The 16482-nt window shown below is 36.9% G+C and overlaps 2 protein-coding genes across 4 annotated transcripts in view; one reads left to right on the top strand and one right to left on the bottom strand.

Annotated features, from left to right (window-relative positions):
• The window catches only part of LOC114877946 (paired box protein Pax-6-like), a 59396-nt gene extending 56865 nt beyond the window's left edge, over positions 1 to 2531 (top strand). For all 3 annotated transcript variants that reach the window (XM_046286623.1, XM_046286622.1, XM_029191149.2), the window contains 4 exons: positions 622 to 881; positions 1084 to 1394; positions 1521 to 1831; positions 2154 to 2531. In XM_046286623.1, the coding sequence (XP_046142579.1) occupies positions 622 to 881; positions 1084 to 1394; positions 1521 to 1831; positions 2154 to 2248 (977 nt within the window). In that variant the 3' untranslated portion in view covers positions 2249 to 2531. The remainder of the gene's footprint in view (positions 1 to 621; positions 882 to 1083; positions 1395 to 1520; positions 1832 to 2153) is intronic.
• Positions 2532 to 4188: 1657 nt separating this feature from the next.
• On the bottom strand, positions 4189 to 14655 carry LOC114877947 (zinc finger CCCH domain-containing protein 11A-like). Its single transcript, XM_029191151.2, has 6 exons — positions 14516 to 14655; positions 14327 to 14426; positions 13658 to 13777; positions 13395 to 13569; positions 13193 to 13309; positions 4189 to 6770 (listed from the first exon to the last, which is right to left on the bottom strand). Exons 1-6 carry the CDS (start codon positions 14530 to 14532, stop codon positions 5926 to 5928), a joined length of 1374 nt encoding a protein of 457 aa, XP_029046984.2. The 5' UTR covers positions 14533 to 14655; the 3' UTR covers positions 4189 to 5925.
• Between the last annotated feature and the right edge of the window lie 1827 nt (positions 14656 to 16482).

Below are 16482 nucleotides of genomic sequence, written 5' to 3'. Positions count from 1 at the left end.
AGAGATCGGTGAAGGGGGTGGAAATTAAAAGGAGAAGGTGGAAGATAGAAGCAGCAAATGAAAGAAAAAAAAAAAGGAGAAATAGCAATAGAAAGGATGAAAACGGAAGGAAAAGAGAGAGAAAGGGTGGCAGTTTGGGGTGGATGACAGAGGCGTATCGTGCTAGGGAGATCAGGAACGTTGGCGTTGGGACGCTTCGCGTCTTATCGTGCATCCCCCTTCGCTCTCTCCCTCCTCTAGCCATTCCACCAGCTTCTCCACCCTCCAACCCCATCCCTCTCTCGTAGTTCTCGTCGTCGAGCCAAAACCCAGTGACGCCTCGACGCGTTCACCCAGAAACCGACGATAAGGTTCACCCAGCAACGCCTGCCTACCACCCCTCTCTATGCCAGTTCTCACACACGCGCGTCCCTCTCTACGCACATGGATATTTATATAAGAAAACTGACGAAGGGTTCTGTCGACAACCCTTGAAAAAAAAAACAAGGAAAACTAAAAAGATAGAGTCAGTAAAAAGTTGGATTGTTTCGATCAAGAAGAGGATTTTTCTAATCCACGATTATCCTTTGAAATTTGTTGTTTCTTTTATTCTTTTCTAACATGTTTGTTCGTGTGTTGCAGTGGCAGAGCTCGAAGGTGGAGCACACTCGGACGAGACGAACAGCGGCGGCGACAACAGCAACGCCGGAAGTGTGTCTGGAGGTACGGACGACGATCAGGCGCGTCTCCGTTTAAAAAGGAAGCTTCAAAGGAATCGTACAAGTTTCAGTAACGAACAGATCGACGCGCTCGAGAAGGAATTCGAGAGAACCCATTACCCGGACGTTTTCGCCAGGGAGAGACTGGCCGGGAAGATCGGTCTACCGGAAGCACGAATACAGGTGACTATATTTTCCGCGTAAATCTGTCGTTTGAAACCGAAAGAAATCCGATTTTTAAGGTGGTTTCTTAAAATTCTAAAACACATCCATAGGAAGCATTTTGCCGACGTGTTCGCGAAGTGGAAAATTTATTTCGTCCGCGGAATACTGTAGCCTAGCGATTGACCTGTATCTTCGTCTGTCCTCTCGTTTACTAACTCAGGTCTGGTTTTCGAATCGGCGAGCGAAGTGGCGGCGCGAAGAGAAATTGCGCACGCAACGGAGGGACAACCCGCAACACCAGCAGCAACAACAGCAACAACAGCAACAGCAGCAGCAACAGTCGCAGCAACAGCAACAACACACAGGTGGGGTAAGCTTGGTCGGTGCTGGTCATCCGACTCCACCACCAGCCTCGGGTATTTTGGCTGGTCAACCACCACCACAAGCACCGCCCTCTCCCCCTAGGATACATCATGGTTTCGCACCCACCGCCGTTTATCCTGGGATACCCAGCATGCCTGACTCGTACAGGTAAGAATTACCACGATCCTCGTTGATTCGACAGCTAATTATGATTTAGAACCCTCGTGTCCAGTTAAAGATACCAGAAATAGATGAAGAGAAAATAATTAAAAGTCTCTACTTCGAATATTTTAGCCCCATGACATCCATGCCGAGCTTCACAATGTCCGGTAGCAGCCAACAGAACCAGCACACAACCAGCAGCATGTCCTCTCTGTCGACCGGAGGTGGAATGGGTCCTATGGGTATGACCGTAGGTATGACAGTGGGTCCCAGTCCCGGTGCCTGTCTTCAACAACGGGACAACGGCTATTCCTGCGGTGTTGCTCGTCCTCCGAGTTACGAACCTCTGCATCTTGGGTACGGGGCACGACCCACCTGCAGCCCCACTCAACCATACCACGCCGCGGGCCTGAATCAGTACAATCAGAACACCAGCTCGACCGGTGAGTGTCTACCGCACTCACTGCACTCGCTGCTTGCACTTTAGCCAATGGACTACCATGGATAACACGCTATCCAGCCTGCTGGTAATGGATCATATTCGCTTCTGCGTTAAGAACACCCCTTTTCATGGTTCCAATTTTCTGTCACCCTATCTTCGACTCCGCTTTGATGGTTTTTCACTTTCAATCGTTACTATTTAAGAAACCTTCCTAATTGGGATATCCTTGCAAACGAGAAGTGGTCGAGCCTGAATCTAAAACTAACTCGGAATTCAATTCGCAGATAAGGAAATTTATGAAATAATCTTGATATCGATTCTAGGTTTGATATCACCGGGTGTCAGCGTTCCAATCGCTGTACCAGGACAACCAGCACCAGACATGGCAGCCCAATATTGGTCCCCCAGGCTCCAGTGACCGTGGTGGTCATCGGTATCGACATCCTCTCCATAGACTTGAGCTTCTTTCACTTACGTTAGTTGACAAACGTTAGATACAGGAAAACGCAAGGAGAAGACGTTCGAAATCGATGAAAGATAGTTAGTTTTTGATAAAGTTCGAAACCTTTTAAAGAAGAAGGAAGGCGATAATGATGATGATATTAGGAGACATTCGTATGATAGGGTGTCAAGCTTGACACAAGATATCGCATGTACAGGGTGTCTCAAGAAAGAAAAATATACATCGTGAAAAATATGAATTCTTTGAGTCGAAAGAAATCGAAAAGTCCTTTACCATTTTCCAATCCGACGTTTAGTTTCCAAAATTACAATTGAATCCTCGACTTCCGGGGTGGGGGTCACGTGATTGGCTGTCCGCGCAGGCGCGCCAGCTTCAAAGATGGCGCTCCACGACGCTCGATCTTCGATCATTTAGCATCGAATTGGAAAGGCGTAAAGGACTTTTCGATTTTTTTTTTCACAGAGAATCTATTGTTTTCATGGCGTACGTTTTTCATCGAGACAGAAAGCTCTGCTCGCAAGGGACGTTTCTTTTTTTATAAATTAACAGGCGTGTACGTGTTACAGCATACATTGTTAATGCTTTTTAATCATTGTTTCAGTACTCATCGAAGTTACGTTGAGTGAATTGCAAACCGTACTCTTTATACTCGTACACGCCTAAAAGAAGAGGGAAAAAGAGAGGAATAGGTTCACAACTCGTCTTTTAATAATCTCTTTATCCGTGTTATCGTTGTCGAACGAAAAACAAGCAACAAAGAATCTTCGTAACAGCTGCGCCAGTAGTGTTTAATCGCTTAAAGATCTCTTTTACGTTTCTAGTTGTTATCGTTTCATCGACTAGCTGTTCAAATAGTTATCGGTATACCGAAGGAAATCTCTCCTCTGTTTCGAAGGAAATTAGGAATGAAACAGCGTTCAACTTGCAGATACGTTAGCGTTTCTTACGGTGATCCATGACGACACCATGAGAAACATTTTAGCAATATTTTCGTCTCGATGGTAGTCGAGCAATATAGATAGCAAAAGTATCTGCCGATTATTTTATTAAGAATAACGAATAGAGATTAAAAATCCTTCTTGCAAAGGAATTTGTTTTCAGGCGACGATCTTTTCTTTCTTTTAATTTATTCGAATCACGCGTGATCAATCGAGAAACAGTTTACGAAAAGAAGCGAAGAAGATGTGCATCAGTGAGAAATGAATAAGGAAAGTCTCGCAGAGATTTTTAACCACAGTTTCTTAGACGTAATCTCTATAGGCAAATAAATAAATAAGAAGAAAAAAAAAGAGCGTAAAATAGTTTTTAAGGTCGGTATTATTTATATTCGTAATAAGGAAGAGAAACGAAGCAAGAGTAATTGAACGTTTGTTGTGTGTACATCGTAAAGGTATCGACATTTATATATAGTTGATTCTAATCCCCCAAATATCCGATTAAAAAAAAAAAAAGAGAGCTCGATTCATCATCATTTGTATATCCGGTGCAAGAATGATTCAAATCCGAATGAAGCGAAACCAGGTATGTTTAGCCGTACGATTATGCATTCGAAATAAATAGTGTGTGCATTTAAACAATCTCATACTACCTACCCCATTTTAATTAACTTACCTTGATGACCAGGTAGGACGAACAAATGTTCACCTTTGAATCGTTGATAGAACAAAGAGACACTTTTGTAAGAAAACGTGCAATTGTAAGTTGCACTTATCGAGATCTGCAGTGTTGTATTCGAAATAAAGACATTTATTAAACATCGGTGGAGTCGGGTCAATTCGTGATCCAATTAAAATCAGATCAGAAAATTATAGCTAAGGCAGGTTTCGCATTCTTTTTTTTATTATAATTCAATGTGAGTGAGAGAGAAAAAAAAACAAACGACCAATAGTTTGCAAATGTAACAATTGTGTATTTGTTCCAATTGAATACTTTTTGTTTTATTATACAATTAGAAGGTACTTCAATTTATCCAACATCTTCGTTCTGAAAGAATAATTACCGGAAATGACAGCACAATTAACACCTCTCGGAAAATATCAATATTCGCGATAGAAATTTAATTAAATAAAACTAATGTAATACTGAAATTTGAAAAGTTCGAGTCATTTACAAAATAGAGTTTTATGTAGTTTACACCAATTCCTTTTACTAATGACTTTTTTTCCAACTGCTTTTCAAATTCAAGAATACAATTTCACTAAAATTTCGAACGTCAATTACTTGATTTATATAAACAAAAATTTAACTACGCTGCATAGGTTCTTTGTTAAAATTTGCTAGTTTTCCCTTCATACAAAAAACACGTAAAATTAAATTATAAACTAGTGTTCTAATATAGATAATGTTACGGTAAGTAATTTGTTTAATTTACAAAGATTTGAACGTGGAAATTGATCGATAAATAACAATGGAAAAATTGTATTTTGTGACATAAATTTCCCTTGACGGTCCAGTATCAAGGAAACTAATAATCTTCTTAATTTATTCTACACATGATTGCTTGTGTTGTTAGAAGTCAAATATAGAAGTCAAACTGTGTATTTAGAAACTGGTATTTGAGATAAATTTATAAATTTTAATTATAATAGCAAAAGTGCTAATTTGTTCTAAGGATTCATTATCAAATAGAGAATCAAATCTAATATTTGACAAATAAATATTTCAATGAATATTAATATTATTTCAAAGACATTATTACTAAAACTGAAGAGTCCCTTCAGGTTCCTTACCATTTTCTCTAACATATACTTTGATATGTTCTGTTGTTACGTTTCATTTTAAAAGCCCAACACCATTATGAATTAAAAGTTACATTGCTATAATACATATTATGGTATAGGCAATTTGTTCACCATCAATTTGAATAATCCATTCGAAAGTAAGGAAAAATTGGACCGTGAAGGGTTACCATTTTCTTCTCCATTAGATTGCAATAATATTTTTTTATACTTATTAGTTAGTTATCAACGTACGGAATGAAATAATCATTAAAGAACACATTTCCCTTGTTTTTTGAGTACGTGAAAATATTTCTTCTTCTCGATATCATTTTCTATCTTCAAATTTCAAACGCGTCAATATTTCTTTCGATTACAATTTATACTTTACTAAAGGTACACTATTTTTAAAGAAAATTTAGAACCAAGCAAATTGCTCCAAGAAAACAAATGATCTTTTCAATAAAGTGCCTTTATGTAATCGAAAGAATCATTATATGAAGTTGAAATTTTCTGTCACTAATTCGTTCGAGTCGTTCGATAATCTATGTACATACAGAAATATAATTACTATGCAAATGAAGCATATAAATTAAAAGAAATGCACTGAATTTGCATCAAACGCAATGACAAAGATACAATTCATTTAAAACACTGAAATATCAAAAATTATGACCAATATCGAGACCATTATTTATTAACACCCTTAGTTCTCATCTTTCGCAATTTGTCATTTTAAAAAAAAAAGAAGAAAAACTATACACAATTTATCTATCAATCAGCTATGAATGAACACAGCAGTGAATTCTTCGTCTAAAAACACCGTGAAAAAGCAAGCTAAACGATGAAACGAAAAAGGAGAATAAAATATCATTTCATAAGTAACATGTCCCTTTGAATCTCTGTCTGTTCTCTTCAAACCGAGCTTTTCTCCTTCAGCAAAGCGTCGATGTCCTTTAGGATATCATCAGACGCCATATCTAACGTTAGATACTCGTCCTCGTTCACGTTCAACAAACTGTCGCAAGAAATCATACTTTCCTTTGCTTCCTCAATGTCACCTGAATCTCTCTCCTCGCTTTTCATTAACGTTTCATCCGTACTACTGTCACAAAGTCTGATCTCCACCTCTTTCCTCCTAGCGACACTAGACTCCGAATTACCTAATCTATCTACAGGACTCTTTCTCCCTTCGTTAGTCTCCTCCGAATCATTCTTCGCTACCGAAGTGAACCTCTTCGGTGATCTTCGAAGTTTAACCGGTGGAACGTTACCAAAGTTAGCACGATTAGCATCGCACCTGACTTTACATCTGTCCGTGTCTTCCTCAGACTCCTCCAACGGTCTCTTCACTCCCCTCACGGAAGTAATGTCCCTCATTTCAGCCAACGTGTTGATAGCATCCTTCAGGAAGTCGCTGCTCGATTCTTCCTTCTCGTCAGACTCTTTCGTTTCGTTTTCCTCCATAGCTTTACGCCTCTTTCGACGACGGATCTCTTCCAAAGTCAATACCTCAAAGTCCAAACCCTTTTTCGTGTTCTCATCGTTCACCTCGTTATTAGGTTGCAGGCATGTCCTTCGGGTCTTACGTGCCTTGCTCTTGTCACCAGCCACGTCGCTCTGAGAGTCTTCCATCTGGTAGGAATAATAGGCTGCGCTCTCAGCTTGGATCTCCTCCAATCGTATCTCTTCGTAGGTTTTACAGTAAGGAACCCTCGGCTGCGGCTTAACCGGGGACGGTACACTTTCATTGTCTGACTCTGTAAGAAACACAGTGCAAAATTGCAAGAATTTATGGTTAGTGTTGATTTTCAACGCCAGTACTCCTTTTTTGACGCTGGGTCGAGGCTCGTTGCTAAATCCATTATCATTTTTGTGTCTGTGTCTTTCTATATGCCTCTTTTTTATTTGAACATGATATTCTACTTTGTGGTTTTTGTTTTTTAGTCTAATGGATTTTATTCGAGTCGTTAGCAACTAGCTTGAATCCTGCACGTTTTTCGTCATTCTTGCCAGCGTCTATTTCTTTTTTATTTTTTTTTTTTTATTTTTTTTACTTTTGGTTCTTTTGATTAGAATAATATCAAACTAGGAAACTCAGCAAAAGGAGGATGTTTAGTACAAGTACAGTTCCAATACTTTGATCGATACACCTTGGACAGAGTTTTATGGACAGCAAATCTCCACTTCTTCTCTCCTCTTTTCACTTTCATTTCCCAAATTTTTCCAGATATCTTTCCGATAGGTGAATCATTATCGTCGTCGTCGCTTGCATTTTTCTTTCAATCCCTCCCTACTGAAATACATTGCTGTTTTTTTTTTTTCTCCAGATATTCGATCGAACAAAAAGAAGAACAGAAAACAAGTTTCTTCGGTGAGAGCCGAATTTTCAAATGAAATTATCGTCCGTTTCGTTAGATGTCGTAAAACGTTTTTAATTGGGATACAATGTTTATAAACAATGCGTTACAAAAAATTAAAACCGCCTCGCTGAATTGTTACATGGGTCGAGTAAGTTTCAAATCGAGGAAATGGAATCACGGGTGATATTTTACAATCTTTCGAACAGCGCTGATTTACAAAAACGTCGAAGAGAAATTAGTGGAACACGAGGAAACGTAATTTGACGAGCTAAGGAACTTATTTAAATAGTAAATGATCGATCGAAGCGATTCTTAAGCTCGTTAACAAAATGTACTTTTCTTTTTAAAGACAATGTTTACTATTTGCAATAGTTTCGCTTAGCTCCCAGTGAATGAATTTGACAGAACGTTGATAATAAGTACAAAGAAACAGTGTACAGAGACGATTAATATTTTGTTGGTTTTTCTTTTTCTTTTAACTACATGATCAAGAATGTTTGAAATCGTCTCTGTCACGCTAGCGTTGCTTTCTCCTTTCCTTTCATAGCATCAAGTTTATTGAAATCCAAGTACCATCTCAATAAATAATAATAATTATTTCCATTCATTTACATCGATTCACATAGTGCGGAATTACGTATCGCAAATATCCAGCATATAATCTCTTTCAAATCGAGTCCCTTTTGTTATCGAGATCCAGAAAAGGATTCGCTTTTCCCTCACTCTCTCACTCTCTCTTATTGTTTTTTTTTTTTGTTTCGCCATTAATCATGAAAATTAATTTACACGGATGGTTAAACCAAGACACAACGACAATTCCTCGTGATTCGTTTTTAAAAAATGCTTCGACAAGGTAATAATGAACATGATTCGATGAGAATTGTCGTTAAACAAAAGGTCTCTTTTCGATTTCCATGACTTAATATCACGATGTTACAATTCGGATAAAGTAAGTAACGATCCTTGCGACCGCCTCGAGGCAGTGAATAACAATAAATTAGAAAAAGGGAAAAAAAATAAAGAAAAAGTAAAACACGACGAAAGAAAATAATAATTCGAATAGAAAACCATCTCCCGGATGGAGGACAATAATTAAGAACAATGATTGCAGCTGGACCACACTCGATAATTAACAATTACAAAAATATTATCAGAGACACAACATTCGTGGGTCCCCTTTAAAAGGACAAAAAAACAAACAAAAGGAGCCCTTACAAAAAAAAAAAAAAATAGAATGAACTAACAACGCGGGGGGAAAAAAAGCGATATAAAGATTCGTTACAACTAATGTGATGTTTATAATTAATATCGTCGATCTTACGACTAAAAGATTGAATGCTGAATAAAAGCAAAGTTTCAGGTCGTCGCCGGCGACACGAGTCCAGCTGCTGATCTTTCTTTCATAAATCGGCATTAATTTTTCCACTATTTCGTATCTTATAATCACGCACACACGCACTCGCGAAGAAATGACTCGCGTTACAGCCCATCTGTTCCGAAGAGAGTAAAAAGCAACAATCGCAAATATTCAGTTTTACTTTAGAGTTTGCAAAATCATCGTATACCCTCCACGTACAAACGCCTGCAATTATTGATTCTGCGTTAATTATTCTTCCGCGTTCTTGTAACGGACGATAGGTCGGTGAACCCCGTCGCCTTACCCGGAAGGGTTGTCGCGAGGTGTAGAAAATTCGGTGGTTAGGCGAGACCGGTACATCTGCCACGACGAACGAGATTAGTCGATTCTTTAGAATTTCGTCCTCTGGAGAACTCTGGTCACCGGAGTTCTGTCCGCTGGACGCAGGACCACCGAAATATCGCGCAACCCTTTCGTCCGCCGTCGGAGCATGCCACCCGTCGCGCCGTCCACCGCCGGGGGCTGTGAAACGCCGTCGGAAAACAGCCACCGATCCGTCGCACGAACAAGCGTTATTCGCCGAAAGCCAATTAATCGTCGGTATTATTTCTTAAGTCGAAAATTCGGATTATCCTTTGTAAATCGTTCGCTACCATCAACCGCGCAACCCGTACAACGGAGTCTAAAACTGTGTCCCGCCTCCCACGGCTTCATTATTTTACATTCTATTTATCATATTTTCATAAATTCACGGAATTAATCGATCAGATAGCTGCCGATACTTGTGGTCGTCAAGTACACAAACGATCATTCTTCTTTTTATCAATTTCTTTCATTCTTTACTCGGCTTTGAAATATTTCCTTCTCCTGTCTATGTATATAAGTACATGATTACAAAGAAATCCTCCGCTGCGGATAAACTACATAAGACACGTTATCGTTTCCATTTCTTTCATCGGAACAAATGGTTAAAGAGAATCTAATATGCAAGGACTAGAACGTAGAATTCTATCCGTACAAACTTCGACATTTAAATTACACGACAATTATCTGAATCGTAAATACCGTTAATAGTTTTAAATACATGATTAGTTTTTTTTTTTTTATTTTTCTTTCTTGAACATGCTGTTTACGGCTTTCTCGCAATTGAGGATTATATTCGGTTTCTTTTTCCCATCGTGTCTCTTGTTCACACGGTGCCTATAGACGCAAATAGTATTCCGTAATAAAAATAATAAATAATATATATGTATATATATTCTTATTTTGCACTGGAATCTAGTATTAGTTATACATTCAAAAACACTACTATTTTTTTTTTCCATTGTATCTAACGTAAAACGAAGCAATATATTATATCATATCGCGCGACTGAAACAATTTTTTTTTTATACGTACTACTCCACCGAATTCCGCTCTCTTTCTTTTTTTTTTTTTTTTTCTTTTTTATATTCTTTGCTTAAATATGTTCCTGTGTGTATACATATAATACGTGATATTAAGTCGCATTTATTATTTGATACCCTCTGTAAATACACAAATAAATAATTATTCGTTTATTTGTGTATTTATAGACACAGCATTTTTGTATCGGTACTGTAGTTTTTATTCTATGATTTATTGCTTAATGCGTGCAATTTCTATATCCTTTCCCTTTTTTTACTCTCTCGCTCTCTCTCTCTCTCTGTCTCTCACTCTCACTCTCTCTCTTCCCTTTAATTAATTGAAAAATGAACAAGCTATGAGAATTTGATATATAACATGATTCTGGCTTGAAGAGAAGCGAAACGACATAATTCACGTTTCACGCTGAACAATTTACAATATGATTAAGAAGTTACAAGAGTTATTATTATTTTTTTTTTTCTTTTTAACTTGACACAATACCAGCACAATTCTATCACGCTGATGTAACAAATTTTCGTCCGTGTACGAACAGCTATCACCGTTGTGTTTGTTATATCTTATCCCATGCCATTTTGAAAGTCGCTAATATTTACGGGAAGCCAAAACATATGAAGGCATTATGTTCGTTTTATATGCGTATGCACTAAATCAAGGCTGGGATACGGTTAAATCGGATACTGCTTTTGTATATCCGTTTCAATGCAAACTCGAGTTTGCCTTCGCTTTTATTCTATCTTTCGAAGAAAAAATTGTGGTAGACTGAATCGCATGTAACGATATATATGCAATTATTGCACGGAGAAGAAAAGCAGGCAGTATTCGACTCAAGCAATTTATACTTTTTCTCATTATCTTTTTTCAATTCGTAGTTGATCGAATTTCAAGCGTAATCGAATTATAAATTATAAACAAATTCATTGTTTCTAAACCGATTACACTTGATACTCGACGAAGAACAGATTTTAAACATCACGTTACATAAAAAATTTAATCTTCATAAAAATAAACATACTGTTTTTTCACCCTAATCATTCTCGGATGTGAAATTTAGTGTCGAGAAATCTGTGCGAGTTCTTTCGGATCGTGTGTGTGTGTGTGTGTGTTGAGAGGGTGTACGTATTATGGTGTAGCAAAGCGGCGACCCATAGCTATCTTCTTATTTCATCCAGTACAGTTTCATTTCGATATCGTTATAGTATACTTCATCAATCTTGCTTTTCTATTGCGGCATTCGGGAAAATTCGAGGCTCATCGCGTCTGCCGCTGGAGAAAGATAGCCATAGGCAGTTAGAGGGCTACAGGCAAAGTTTAGATATAGCAGCCCCTGGAAAAATTGATATTCAAATCTACGTTTTTTTTTTTTGTTTCTTTTTTTTTGTTATAGGTATTTTTTATTTTTTTTTTTTGCTTATAATAATTTTTCAAAGACACAATTATTGTTTTTTTCTTTTTTTTTTTTTGAACGAGTGTAACTGTGTTTTCTAATAGGTGTTATTGATTTCACAGTTTTACCAAATTGATCTAAATGTTGCATGTTATCCCTCTTCCCCATAAATATACACCACATGTGTATATAGAATTATATGTGTAATAGATTATTGTATCGAAACAACAATGCACACCTTTGTTACTTTGAAGAAACAATATGTATACGGAAACGTTCAAAGAAATCCTTCGCATATATTCTATCCAATAATAAAGACGACGATATAGATCACCTACTGGCTTATCACCATTTTCTTAATCAGTGAAATCTATATCTTCTGGTGTACACTCATATTTGGATAGATTTTCTATGTTATTTTTCTTTTACGTAAATCAAACGGCAATTAGATATTTTTTTGTAAGTTCACAAAATTAGAAATATTGCAGTCTTTATTATTGAAGAGGAAACTTGAAATATTCTGTACAAGTTTGCAATACATTGATGTGCATCTGCCACTATACAAAACCATTACTATCAGCAAAAAATGAAACAAGTTTTCTATCAAATCAATGCACCATCTAAAACTGTTCTTTCGTAAGAAGCTTGACTTTCTTTTTTTATATATATATATATATATATATATGTATATATGTATATATCTATCAATTCATTTCATAATTGGATAGGTCAAATGAAAATCGATTAAGTATCGGAAATGTACTAAAATCTCTGATACTTATAGGGGGTAGGGCGTTTTCACAATGAAAATGATCTTTATATGAAATGATCTCGACCGGACTGCCGTAGTTCTCGTCGGACGCCGATCAAAACTCGTCCGTTAAACGAACGACTTTCGCGACGGCGACCCTACGTCGCCCCCCTTTACAGGCGCCGACACCGGCCTCGCAGTGACCTTGATCCGGCCAACGCCTACATACTTAATTAAAATAGAAAAAAAAAAATCTGCACAGTACTGTAAAATAGAGGATTACAATGTGCTTACTCTTTCATACAAAGTGTTGTATATACGTTTATACAATACTTTATACCTTTCAAAGAATAATATCTAATCGTTCCAAGTAACATTGTTAACTCTTTCTCCTTCGTCCCAATATTTCATCAATGTACTTTTCCATACTGATCGTTAGTCAACAGAAGCTTTTGTATTTTAATTCCCGTGATTTTAAAATCGTCTGTATGATGACATTTCAAGATACGAGAAGGGAAATCTTGATGTTTGAGGCTGAGACGTTTGTCTATTATGTATCGATGAATACGACGGTTGTTGAACTAGTGGAGAGTTTTGTTGATTTTGCAGTGGTGATAACGACTGACCAGGAGAATGTGAATGTAAATTTTGTGGATGAGAAAATGATAATGCATGGTGACAAGGAGAAGTTTGTGAATTTTGTACATTAGCCTTTGGTATGTTCAAATTGTTTGTCACATTGATATTATTTAATACGTTGAGATTGTTAGAAACGTTATTAGGAATCGTCAAATTGCTTGGAATACTGAGTGCATTCGGAATATTTATGACTATCTGTAGATTGGGCGGAAGGGAAAGAGTAGTCGATGCTAGGTAAGGTACGCTGTAAGATGGACGGGGGGGCTAGTAAAGCCTCATACCTTCTTCAAATTTGACGATAAGAGGATCAACAGCTGGACTGCCAATAAAACTGCCTGCTTCGCTGCTTCCTCTACCTTGATCCGATTCGGTGCTACTACCATCATACTTTGTGTCATCTATCGATAACAAAAATGAACATTCTTTTTTATATACAACACGACAGCCATGAAAACGTTTATATTAATCGAAATGTTTTTTTACCTTGACGATTTAACCATTCTTGGTTTAGCGTCTTTGATGTTAAATCAGTATTTTTGACCGGATTAATAGGGTCACTAGAAATTGTACGAGCATTCTTATGCATAAATGAACAATGAGGTTTCCTACAACCTCCAGGCTGTGTTTCCCAATAACATGGAATTGTCTTGCGATTTTTCTGTTCAATTGACACAGATAAAAATTGAATAAATATTTATTCGCTTATCCAATCAATGTGTAATTACAACATTACTTAATATACTTACTTTTAATTCCATATGTCTAAAATTACAATGCTCCTCTAGACATTTACCCTGCTGCCAATATATGCACATTGTTTCACAACCCAAAGCAGACGGTTCATGTCTGAATGGACAATTATCACCCTTGAAACATAATTGTTGTAAATTAATAAAAATGAAAAATGTCCTAATATAAAAGGAATAAAACAACAATATATTATAAATATATATTATAATTATAGATAGCTGCAGTGCTTATTTGAAAATTTCAATACTGCAAACTATAACTTATTACAAATTTTATAATTTTTCATGTTTTTAAAAGCATCTTATAAAATGGAAATAAATGATATTTAATGACAAATATCGTAATATAATAACGTTAAAGTTATTAACGACATAATGCATTATTTTCAGCACCACATAAAATAAATCTTGAAAGTAACTTTAAAACAGTAAAATAATGTTCAAATAATTAAAAGAAAAGTAATATTATCATATATAGGTGATTAATTTGCCAATTATTTTAAAAAGACGAATATCGTAGAACCTACGCTCCAACATGGCTGATCTAACCTCCTGAATTCATTGAATCAGAAACAATATGGAACAAATATACAATCAATTTAAGTTCTATCAAAACAGTTAAATATTATTAACGATCCGCACACATTGTCCATAAAACAAACTTACCTTTTTGCATGTAGAATAGTAGAAAAAATAACAGTCAGTATTCTTATGACTGTGCTCCATTTGCAAGAACTGGTAGAAAGAAGAGTGATCGTGTTCCTTACTAAAAAGAGAAAACATTTTAATTCATCGCGACTAAACATAACATGTTAAATGAAAAATATGAAAATGAGAAAATATAAAACGTGTTACCACTTCGTACGAAACATGATTATAACTTGCGAGTATCGTACCCAACCGCCAGTTTCAATGTTATTAGAAATTAATTTAAATACAAATGTTTCATGACTACATGTATTTATATCGATCTAAATGACCTTTTCCCAACTGTATTAGTTGTATATTTATTACTTACGATAACGATTCCTTAGGTGACTTATTTTTTTGCCCCTTCGCTTTGATCCACACACTAAATCGATTCGCACACAGATTCAAGTAAATAGTTCGACCGTGGCACTTGTCGCCCCCAATGACTAAAGATGCAAAAAGACAGGACATGCCTTTGTTCCCGCGGGATCATGATTTTGGGGCTTTCAAACACCCCTACGTGAAATTAGGTCTGCATGTAGAGAGTACTGTCGGTATGGCAGATGTGCCTATTTTAACAGCTCCTCTCTTACCACGCCATTCCTGCCGATAGCACCGCCATAGCGACCGCCGAGGGATGCAGATCTACCTGCTAAACATACATATATATATGTATATTTTATTTTCTGCATTCATTTAATTTGTTGTATTTATCTTCTTAGCTTATTGACTCAACTTATTAGCAGGGTAAACGTGTTCAGTTTATTACTCCCGTGTGCATCCCTTACATCTCTGCATTCTTTTCATCCCGACATTCCTTACATTTCTTCATCTCTTACATCTCTTCATCCCTTCATTCTTTTCATCCATTCATTCTTTTCATCCCTACATTCTTTTCATCCATTCATTCTTTTCATCCCTACATTCTCTTCAGCCCTACATTCTTTTCATCCATACATTCATTCCATCCCTACATTCCTTACATCTCTGTGTCCCTTACATCCCGACAATCCTTACATCTCTTCATCCCTTACATCCCTGCATTCATTTCATCCCTACATTCCTTACATCTCTTCATCCCTTACATCTCTGCATCCCTTACATTTCTACATTCCTTACATCTCTGCATCCCTTACATCTCTGAATTCCCCACATTCCTGCCTTCTTTATATCCCAACATCCCTTACATCCCTGCATCCCTTACATGCCTATATCCTTTACAACCCTTACCCTTTGAGTTGAAATTTTTTGCGGCTATAAGGCCTGAGATTTTATACAAATTTAGTTCCTTTTTTCAAAACCAGATGGCGCTGATTCGACGTCGAAATTTTAGTTCACATTTTTGCCGCCAGAGGGCCAAAATTTCGACTTGTTTTAGTTCTTTTTTTCAAAACCAGATGGCGCTGATTCGACATCGAAATTTTAGTTCACATTTTTGCCGCTAGAGGGCCAAAATTTCGACTTGTTTTAGTTCCTTTTTTTCAAAACCAGATGGCGCTGATTCGACATCGAAATTTTAGTTCACATTTTTCCCGCTAGAGGGCCAAAATTTCGACTTGTTTTAGTTCCTTTTTTCAAAACCAGATGGCGCTGATTCGACATCGAAATTTTAGTTCACATTTTTGCCGCTAGAGGGCCAAAATTTCGACTTGTTTTAGTTCCTTTTTTCAAAACCAGATGGCGCTGAATCGACATCGAAATTTTAGTTCAAATTTTTGCCGCTAGGGGGCGCTGCTTTTTCGAAATTTTCGCGAAATTCTAACTTACCTTTACTTACCTTCACTTACCTTTACTCGAAGCAGTCTTTATAATATATTTATTATAAGGGATGCAGAGATATAAGGAATATAGGGATGAAAAGAATGTAGGGATGAAAAGAGTGTAGGGATGAAAAGAATGTAGGGATCATAAGAATGTAGGGATGAAAAGAATGTAGGGATTTAAGGAATGTAGGGATAAAAAGAATATGGGAATGGAAAGAATGTAGGGATGTAAGGAATGTAGGGATGAAAAGAATGTAGGGATGTAAGGGATGAAAGGAATGTAGGGATGGAAAGAATGAAGGGATAAAAAGAATGCAAGAATGTAAGGGATGCATAGATGTAACGGAACGAGGGATGTAAAGGAATTGC

This window comes from Osmia bicornis, chromosome 8 (assembly GCF_907164935.1).
Source record: "Osmia bicornis bicornis chromosome 8, iOsmBic2.1, whole genome shotgun sequence".
Lineage (NCBI taxonomy): Eukaryota > Metazoa > Arthropoda > Insecta > Hymenoptera > Megachilidae > Osmia > Osmia bicornis.
Note: the sequence above shows the minus strand (reverse complement) of the source record. Positions and strands in the feature narration are given on the sequence as shown.